Here is a 9321-nt window from a genome sequence, read left to right on the forward strand (position 1 = left end):
CCCAATATTAACATAATTCAAGTGCAGCAGTGGATGTAAATTGATTTTTTGTTAAATCATATCTGGTTGTGCTACATCCTATTGGACACCTTTCTACATTCATTGCTAAGAGTTGCTGTAACTGCACTGCAGCTGGAATATGTTACCTTCACCTACGTAGATTGCTGTACCTAATATAATATTGCCGTTCCACACCAGTGTATTATGGTGTATACATTCTGTTACAATGAACCCTGGTGGGACTGGGCTCATGGATTTGAACTAGGGTGCCCTCTGGTGGCGAAATCTAAACCCACCATCCGCCCTCGGACAGAAATTCAGCGATAAACAATTATACTTGGCTTTTAAAACCCACAGACTGGCCCCCCTGACCCGTGACTTCCTCCACATGACATCCGATAGCCCCTGCCAGTGAGTCACATTAGTGACACCCGTGAGTCACCTTTGACCTCATTATGGTGTATTCTCCTCCTGCTTGTGGTCGGGTTATCAGTGTTAGAGGTCAGAGTCACCGTCCTTCTCAGGGTATCTACCGAGGAGCTGCAAGACACACTGCACTTGCGATTAACCACGTATCCCCCTGACAGCGGAGGCAGTTTGGTACTGTTATGGGGACAAGAAGTTTAGGAACCAATATCCGTTTAAAAAGGTGTATTCAATGCCAATAAATGAATTGCTTGTAAATTTAATTGAGAGCGCAACAAGGGTAGGGCAAGCTGTAAGAGCATAAACAGAGGGGGCGGTGTTATTGAGAAAAAAAAAGCACTGAATCAGAGTAATAAAATGTTTTTGTTTTTTGTGGCCGCAATGGTCTGCAGCCTAATGAGCAACACATTACTATAACCAAATCAATTCTATTACTTAATTTAATTATTAAAATGATTTTGACCTAACATCCCTTGATTACGAGGACTGATGTCATAATTTTGCCATACATGTGTCATAATTATGAAAGGATCTTGGCCAGGACTCCCTGGGAGAAGAGTTACTGTAACTCAATGGGACTTTTCCTGGTTAAATAAAGGTTAAATAAAATTATGAAAGGTTAAGGCGATCATCAGTTACCTCTGTACTGTGATTGGAGTGGTGCTACTTTAAAAGTCTTCCCACATGAGAAGTTGCACTGTGGACTGCTGCATGTTTTTACCATACACCGATCAGCCACAACATTAAGACTACTTACAGGAGAAGTGACTAACCTTGACCATCTTGTGACAATTCAATGTTCTGCTGGGAAACGTTTGGACCCGACATTCGTGTGGATGTTACTTAGACATGTAGCACCCACCTAGACCAGACCAGACCAGGCACCCCCACCCCATAGCAATGAAACCCAGGATACAGCCTGACACAGGCGCACACACATGAATGGTTTAGGAACAACTAAAAAAATATGAAAAACCTGGCCTCCAAATTCACTAGATCCCAAACTGATCAAGTATCTATGGGATGATCCACAGAGGCCCCTCCCCTCAACCCATAGGACCCAAAGGCCCCCACTAACATGTTGCCAGACACCACAGGACACTGTCAGAAGGCTCATGTCCATTCTCTGATGAGTCAGAACAGTTTTGGAGGCACAAGGGAGACCTACACAATATTAGGAAGGTGGTCATAATGTTATGCCTGATCTGTGTATGTATATTATATTTATATATCTTAAAATGTCTTAAAAAGCAAAGTGAAAGTCTGTACGTTAAAAGAAGAGACAAATGACATTTATTGACACATGGTTCATGGTATGAATGATTTCAAATACTTTCTGTGACACATGAAGTAAATACAAACAAAAAGCAGGGATTTCAGAGAGTCGCTTTTACTTTGATAGATGGTTCCTTGTTTGTGGTAGCAGGACACAGTTCCCAGCTGAAACTGGTTATATGAATATATACTACTATGTTCGGCTTGTTAAGCTTGAGTCTGTTTCTCCTCCACAGGTTTTACTTGACTCACTTCACTGACGCTCTGTTTTCTGTCCACCACATCTGTTTGCGTCTCCTCGTCCTCCATCGTCAGCGCTAACCACGACTCTTTGTGCAACCGCTCGTTCCTTTCCACCTCCTGAACGCTGGGCGCCGACGTCGCTTGCATGTATGCAGGCAGATGCTTGAATTCTTCCTCATTCACATCATAGTTCTTCATCTTTGAGTCCAAGATCCACCAGCGGCCGGCAAAGCCTACATCTAAAACCCTCCGAGGGAGCTCCCTCCAGGGTACTGACAGATTGGAGCACTGGGCTTCGTACAAAGTGGCGTCAGGGTCGAAGTCACTGTGGTACATCACGGAAAGAAGGCCCAAGCTGGCGTGGTGGAGCCGGCCCTCGTTACGAAGCTTGAATAGACTCTGGACGTAGCCGTCGGAGGTGGCGCTACGAATCCACGGTGACAAGAGGCAGAGCTGGTTGGAGCGGTCCAGAAGGGCGGCCTCGAAGGACGAGCGGTCGGGTTTTGTGTAGAAGCAGGCCCCGGCGCCGCCCAGCAGGGTCGCATACACCGAGGCTTTGAGCGGCTTCTCCCAGGCACCGACAAAAATCTCCTTGCACGCCTCTTTGTAGTCGGAGACGAGACTGCGGCACCACACAGCTGCAGGCAGAAGAAGAAACTTAAGACGGGTTCATGGTTTCAAATCTGGTACCCAATGTAGGGGTTGTAACGGTACGTGCAACTGTTCGACCTGAGACTTCCTGAGTCAGTCAATCTATGTGTAGTAGTACATCTTCTTACTCACCTTTCTTTTCACTTTTGAATCTGCAGTTCAGCCGAAATCATTGGTAAAAACTGTGTCAGAGCATTGCACGACCTCCTCAAGCTGGGCAGACTAATGACTTCCAGCCAACTACAGAGCACTTTTGTGTTTAATTCAATCCAGTTTAACAGCATCACAAACTGCTGAACTGTTATATTGGGATGCAGCGTATACTCGGGCAATCTGACAAGAATTTCTGTATTAAAATAACAGAGTTAAGTTGAAGCGAGGCATGGAAACCGAGCCCACTAGTTTCTTAAGGGTGTGTGGATCTGGAGGCTACAGTATCGTTCATTGGTAGCTTCATTGAGGAACATCTGCAGCGTCAGTCAGTGTTGAATATGGATTATTTCAGTCTCTTGGATTACTACGCTTAGAACGGCTGTGCACCGATATATTATATTAGGGACATTCAATTACTGTGCAGCATTTTCCTGTCTTGCAACCCGCTAGCTCAGTAAAGGAATGACTTTCAGATATGGGATGTGTGTTGAGTATTTTTATCTATTCACAGTATTCACACATGGACATAGACAAACCTTATGATCAGAGTTTGATGCTACAGAGTCTGTGTATGAACAGCTGGTGCAACTGGCTTCTGAGGGCCACATTTTTAGAGCCAGAGTTGACATTGGCCAAAAGAGGAGCCTGCACTGCAACCAACTGCTAATATAAGGCTAATATAAGGTGGGATAGCTAATATAAGGTGGGATAGCTAATATAAGGCTAATATAAGGTGGGATAGCTAATATAAGGCTAATATATGGCTAATATAAGGTGGGATAGCTAATATAAGGCTAATATAAGGCTAATATAAGGTGGGATAGCTAATATAAGGCTAATATAAGGCTAATATAAGGTGGGATAGCTAATATAAGGCTAATATAAGGTGGGATAGCTAATATAAGGCTAATATAAGGAGGAGGTAATAAACACTAGTACTAGCAAACTGGTCAACATGACAAACTGCCTCAAATTCCATGTCAAACCTGAGCTAGCTTAGAGCTGCTCCTCCAACCTCACACTAACTAGCTAACGTGCTAACTTGGTTCTCACCCGCTTTACTGTTTTTCAGCCTTTCCCAGCGGCTGGTGGCGGCCGCCGGAGCTGCCGCCGGAGCTGCCGCCGTCTCCGCCGCAGCGCAGAGCATCCTCCGGGACACACGCAACGAAGCCATTTGGAGTTACGTTATTCACCACGACCGGTAACCTTCAAGCAGGATTGGCATCCTAGTTGTCAAGCAGCCGGGGGAGCTCACATGGAGCCAAAATGGCGTCTGTCGGGTGACTTCGGTTTTATGCTTCCGACCAGAACGCTCATCCTCGCCAACGTTCCGCTTTACGTCAGTTGAACGCAATTTCAGAAAGAAAAATATAAATTCATAACATATATATATGTAACATTTTTATGTAAATGTAGACCATATTCAGTGTGTCGCATTTTATTGCATACAGAATAATAATTTTATTTCACTTTTTTTTTTTTATTATTATTTATTTATTTTAAGAAATTGGTCACGTGAAAGCTTTGTTTACGTGGTGACGTGTACCGGAAGTCATATGTGACAGCAGCCTAATCAGCATCGGTGGCGCTAGCTGTGTAAGACAGCCGTTAGCAGGGTATTATCGTTATTTTCTATCGGTTTGATAACTTTAATAAACCCACAGAGGTGATATTATAACACGTTTACGCTAGCTCTCTTCAAATGTTCAAACAGACGCGTTTTGCCTAGCTACTATTAGCTTTCCCCTGCTAGCAGAGTGGACATCCAGCTGAGGACAGGTTGGTTTAACATACGGTATTCTAGTTACCACGCATAGATAGATTGCAGCTTGTCATTTTTTGACTTTGTAAAGTGAAGACTGATTATTTCTTGGTAAATTAATTGAATTTGAACATATGAAGTGACAGACTCTTGCCTTTATTTTCTCTAAGGTCTTGCTTGAGGTTGCTGTGTGTCCACTGAAGCAATGGCCAGTCCTAATGATCTGAAATTCCAAGGTAAATCTTGAACAGACCCTATTATCAGTATTTAAATGTTAGTTTGTAGATCTTACATGGATTTATGGTGGAGCTGCCACGTCTTTAATTTGTTCAGTTTGTCTCCTCATGCTCAGCCTTTTAAAAATGAGCCTGATCTGTAGCAGAACACTCTGGATCTGTAGTAGAGTCCATACACCGCTACGGTACTGACTTGGCGCCTTTCCCTCTGTCCGTCTTTAGAGTTCGAGGAAGCCGCAGATCTACTGTCTGCAAACCCGGGGGCTTCCACTCTCAGTATGTCTGCCTCAAACCCCACCACAGAAGGAGGAGGAGGAGGAGGAGAGGACGTGAAACTGGACCTCTCAGACGATGAGGGGGGTGAGGAGGAGAGTTCAGAGGTAAAATAAATAGTGTGCAGCACCAGACAAGTTAAATTTTATGGCTTTGATTGGACGGCAGCTTAGAGATGTCTCTTCTCACAGCTCTTAGGAGGACAGAAGCCGAGCGGCAGCTTCTGGACTTTCGAGTACTATCAGTCTTTCTTCGATGTCGACACAATGCAGGTATGATCGTACATCCGCGAGCCACGTTGCGTCGACAAATACGCATTTGTTATCGTTCTGTGTTTTGACTCACTGTTGTGTTGCAGGTCCTGGACAGAGTTAAGGGGTCAGTGATGCCATTACCTGGAAGAAACTTTATCAAACACTACCTTAGGAGTAACCCAGACCTGTATGGTAAGCCAGTGCAGACACGTTTAATTATCATGTTTTTGTTTTAAATTTTCTCTGGACTTGAAGTTCATAGGTAACTTTGGGATGAGACGCCGTACTTCCTAAAGCTTGTGTGTTTTGTTTTGTTTGTTTTTTGAGGTATTTCGGGTGCAGGTGATCGTTTAAAGTGACTTTAAGCTTATTTTTAGTATCACACAATTACCAAAGACATCTAACACTGGCAGAAAAGCATCCTTTACAAAGTTAAAGGGCATCCAGATTTCCTGAAAATCATCTGAAATCCCCCGCTCGCAAAGTGAATCAAGTAAACAGACTGAAAGTATCTCATTAATTTACATTTGCCGCTATGTTCCCTTGAAATGCAAACAAGAGAAACTTCCAACACCCAGTTTAGGTTGTAATTAGATTTATCTTGAGGAAAATTAAATGAAAGCAGTCAAGAACAGTTCTAATTTATTATCATGTAAATGTTTTTCTCTAGGTCCTTTCTGGATTTGTGTGACGCTCGTGTTCTCGGTAGCGATCAGTGGAAACCTGTCCACCCTTATCGCTGAAATGAAAAACCCTTCCTACCACTACACACCTCAGTTCCACAGAGGTAAGTCCTGCACACGGTAACCTGTTTGTCTCGTCTTAGCTAGTTCACGTAACACGCTCGTTCTGCTTTGCCCCGTTCTTGTTTTCTGGCAGTGACGATAGCTGCGTTGGTGATTTTCTTGTACGCGTGGCTGGTACCAGTTGGCGTGTGGGGTTTCCTAACCTGGAGGCAAGGGACTGAGAGGCAGATCGCCGGCTATTCGTTCCTGGAGACCGTGTGTGTTTACGGCTACTCCCTCTTCATCTACATCCCCACCTCAGTGAGTATATTGATGTTTCTGAGTTTTCGGTCATAAGGCTCATTTAGCGTACTGCGGGACATAGAAGCCGCAACCTTGTATGTAGCCTACGCCGATGCGAGCCATTTATACTTGTGCGCTCGTCAGTCTGGCTCGCTCTGTAAAAACCCCACCCAAACACTAGTTGGCGCTGTGTCAGGTTTATTTTTGTTTCTACTTCCTGCTTCACTTTCAACAATGGCGACTGAAACGTTCGCCGAAATTTCATCGAAGACAAACAATCCAATCGAAAATTACGTAGATGGAGAAGCAGCTGGAAATACTGAAGTTGCTACTTAAACGCTACTAAATTTTTATTTATTTTTTATTTTTTAGCTCTGTTGATATTTATTAATCTACTTTGAGAAACATTTGACGTAGATTTTTACTTTTATGTGTCACTTATTACCATTTCTGGCCTGGTGGTTTCAAATTAAATGTAAAAAAAAAAAATTTTTGTTTTTGAAAAATTTGCAAAATACTGTCATTTTTAAGAGCAGAAGGCGGGGAATCACTTCAGAGATTATAATGCCAAACCATTTTACAGATAATTATGCACCGACTGAGCCGTGACCCTTGATTGTGCCGGCTGGATTAGCCAATTAACGAAATATAAACTTTTTCGCATTTGTTGTGCCCCCTGTAGGTGAAACGCAATGTGCTGTTACTCGTACTCTCGGTGAAAACTCCTCGTCATGTCTCTCACATTTCACGTTGAAGACAAAATCGTTACAGGCCTGTTAACGTGTGTTGGAGTCTGCGGACGTCAGTAACAAACACTAACCTCGCCGCCTCCAGGTTTTGTGGATTATACCATACGAGTGGCTGCGCTGGACTCTGATCGTGGTTGCCATGGTGATCTCCGGCTCGGTCCTCGTCATCACTTTCTGGCCGGTTGTTCGCGACGACACCAAGGTGGCGGCGGTGGCTACGGTGGCGACCATAGTGGTTCTGCACGCGCTGCTGGCAATCGGCTGTAAGGTTGGTGACGTATCCGTTTCGTATCAGTTTTGGACGGCATTTAACTTTAACCAAATACTGAAGATTGCGCTCTTTTTTTCTTTTGCCCCCCCCAGCTCTACTTCTTTCAGACGCCGCTCCATGGATCAGAACCGACCCCTACGGCTACCCCGATTCACGTAACAGCGACCACCAAACCCCACTGACAAACACAGAGGACGAGGCAGCGAAGGTGGTTTGTTATGTCTGGAATCACATGCAGATATAGAGTAAAAAACCACGTACGGACAGGCTGAGGCAATGTTGATTATTGCCGCTGTATGCTTCTATGATGAAGCGATGGGATGTGTGGTTGTTAGATTCATTTACCCAGAGGTGGTTCTTCTTCGACTTAAGTAGCACGTGTCGACTGAAATTAGCTACCGTGACATTTAATGATGTGGTGCATCTTAACGCTGTGATTTCCCGGGATCATCAGCAACACAAACACAACTTCAAAGGTAATAATTAACCATTTAAAGAGAACTAAAAAAACTACAACGAAAGCTAACACATCATACAGTAGAACCGCACTGACGACGTCCTTCAGCTTCGAAAACTAGCAAGATAAATGTATTTATTGTTGGGCAATACAAGTTTGCGCTTCCCTTTTAATCTACACTTCTGGGGTGTTTATTCTTATGACCAAAGCTGTACAATGACCTCTTCCATTTGGATAGTGCAACTGGAGCTACAGTTATCGTTTTCATCTACTTTATTTTTTTTAAATTGCTGTTCAGTTTATAAAACTTGGAAAATGGAAACTAAATAAATAGATGACTTAATATAAAGTTAAATAAATATGGAAGCAAATTAAGATCTAATCTTCATAGCATATTAATCTACTTATTTATTTATTTAATAGGGTTTGATTTTGACAGTTTTGGTCCTCCGTATATTCATTATGCGTGTAAAGAACCATCCTAACGTGACGTGTTAAATTGGAAACTTGTCACTATAGGTCAAGGTCTCCAGATGTTAAACTGTATTAAATTGTTCAATACTTACCTGGACACCGACATGAACACTAACCAAAGAACCTGGACATGGTCATCAATTGTCAGTTGTCTTACTACAGCTTCATAGACGTGTAGTGCTGCTACTCAGCTACTGTTACATTAGAGACTTCTGCTCTGTATCTCAAGATAATCACTGTATCTTGTCAAAGTATTCCCACGAACATCATGCTTCCGTCACATATGTAAAAAGGGGAGTCATTCCAGATGCTGGGACTTTGTTCTGAATGTATTTCACTGGACTGGACTGGACTGGATGCACCACATCACTTCTTCTTCCTCCTCAGAACTGAACCTTCACTCACAAAAAAAAAAAAAAAAAAAAAAATGACTTCAGTTGTTTTTGTTTGAATCAAAAATTTCTTGAAAATGTCTGAAAAGGTTTACGTCTACTGAACTGATGGTATTTATTCCCTACTGTGATGCAATTTAGGGTTTTTGTTAATAAACCTAGAATGTTTCATCCTTATTGTTTGAAATTCCTCCTGTAATCACTGCTTCTTAGTGTTTTCTGTATGATTTCACCTGCCGTGGTGTCAGTCTTGCTCATTAACTTGGACTTGGACACATGGACTTACTACAAGGAACTACAGACAAGACTCAACTGACTTGAGACTTTATAATGGACTCGACTGGCTTAAGGCATCACCAGGAACTAGTCTTGACTGACAGCAAAACTGGTCTGAACTTAACGGACTTGAGACTGACTTGGCTTGCCTTGTCTCGACTGCCTTAAGGCATCAACTTGGACTGGTTTTGACTTCAACACTGTCAGACTTGACCAACTTGAGACTTCCAAGGTAATATCCGTTAACTTGATACTTGCGTGTACTTGACTGACTTCAAACTAAGCCTCGACTTCTCTCGACTGGCTTTGGATTGTCTCGGGTGACTTGAGTTGAACTAAACTTGGAAATTTTCCTTGTCTCAAGTGGCCTGAGACTTGGAATGGACTTCACCAGTTTGAGA

The 9321-nt window shown here is 43.0% G+C and overlaps 2 protein-coding genes across 3 annotated transcripts; one reads left to right on the plus strand and one right to left on the minus strand.

The window, feature by feature from the left end:
* Positions 1 to 1702: 1702 nt before the first annotated feature.
* timm29 (translocase of inner mitochondrial membrane 29) lies at positions 1703 to 4048 on the minus strand. The gene is made up of 2 exons (XM_084570404.1): positions 3802 to 4048; positions 1703 to 2582 (listed from the first exon to the last, which is right to left on the minus strand). The coding sequence occupies exons 1-2, from the start codon at positions 3920 to 3922 to the stop codon at positions 1909 to 1911; spliced, it is 795 nt and encodes a 264-aa protein (XP_084426530.1). The 5' UTR covers positions 3923 to 4048; the 3' UTR covers positions 1703 to 1908.
* A 247-nt stretch (positions 4049 to 4295) lies between these two features.
* On the plus strand, positions 4296 to 8819 carry yipf2 (Yip1 domain family, member 2). Of its 2 annotated transcripts, none has more exons than XM_084571517.1 (9): positions 4296 to 4364; positions 4681 to 4746; positions 4969 to 5126; positions 5211 to 5291; positions 5378 to 5465; positions 5944 to 6060; positions 6153 to 6319; positions 7136 to 7318; positions 7414 to 8819. In XM_084571517.1, exons 2-9 carry the CDS (start codon positions 4716 to 4718, stop codon positions 7501 to 7503), a joined length of 915 nt encoding a protein of 304 aa, XP_084427643.1. In that variant the 5' UTR covers positions 4296 to 4364; positions 4681 to 4715; the 3' UTR covers positions 7504 to 8819. The 2 variants fall into 2 exon arrangements, with proteins under 2 accessions (XP_084427643.1, XP_084427642.1); XM_084571516.1 differs by having other exon boundaries at positions 4319 to 4527.
* The last annotated feature ends 502 nt before the right edge of the window (positions 8820 to 9321 follow it).

Source organism: Chelon labrosus, assembly GCF_963514085.1.
Source record: "Chelon labrosus genome assembly, chromosome: 21".
Lineage (NCBI taxonomy): Eukaryota > Metazoa > Chordata > Actinopteri > Mugiliformes > Mugilidae > Chelon > Chelon labrosus.

Coding starts and splice junctions, on each gene's coding strand:
- timm29 (XM_084570404.1), bottom strand. CDS start 3,922: ATGGCTTCGTTGCGTGTGTCCCGGAGGATGCTCTGCGCTGCGGCGGAG. Junction 2,583..3,801: donor GCTGAAAAACAGTAAAGCGG/GTGAGAACCAAG, acceptor TTCTGCCTGCAG/CTGTGTGGTGCCGCAGTCTC.
- yipf2 (XM_084571517.1), top strand. CDS start 4,716: ATGGCCAGTCCTAATGATCTGAAATTCCAAG. Junction 5,466..5,943: donor GAGTAACCCAGACCTGTATG/GTAAGCCAGTGC, acceptor GTTTTTCTCTAG/GTCCTTTCTGGATTTGTGTG. Junction 6,320..7,135: donor TCATCTACATCCCCACCTCA/GTGAGTATATTG, acceptor CGCCGCCTCCAG/GTTTTGTGGATTATACCATA.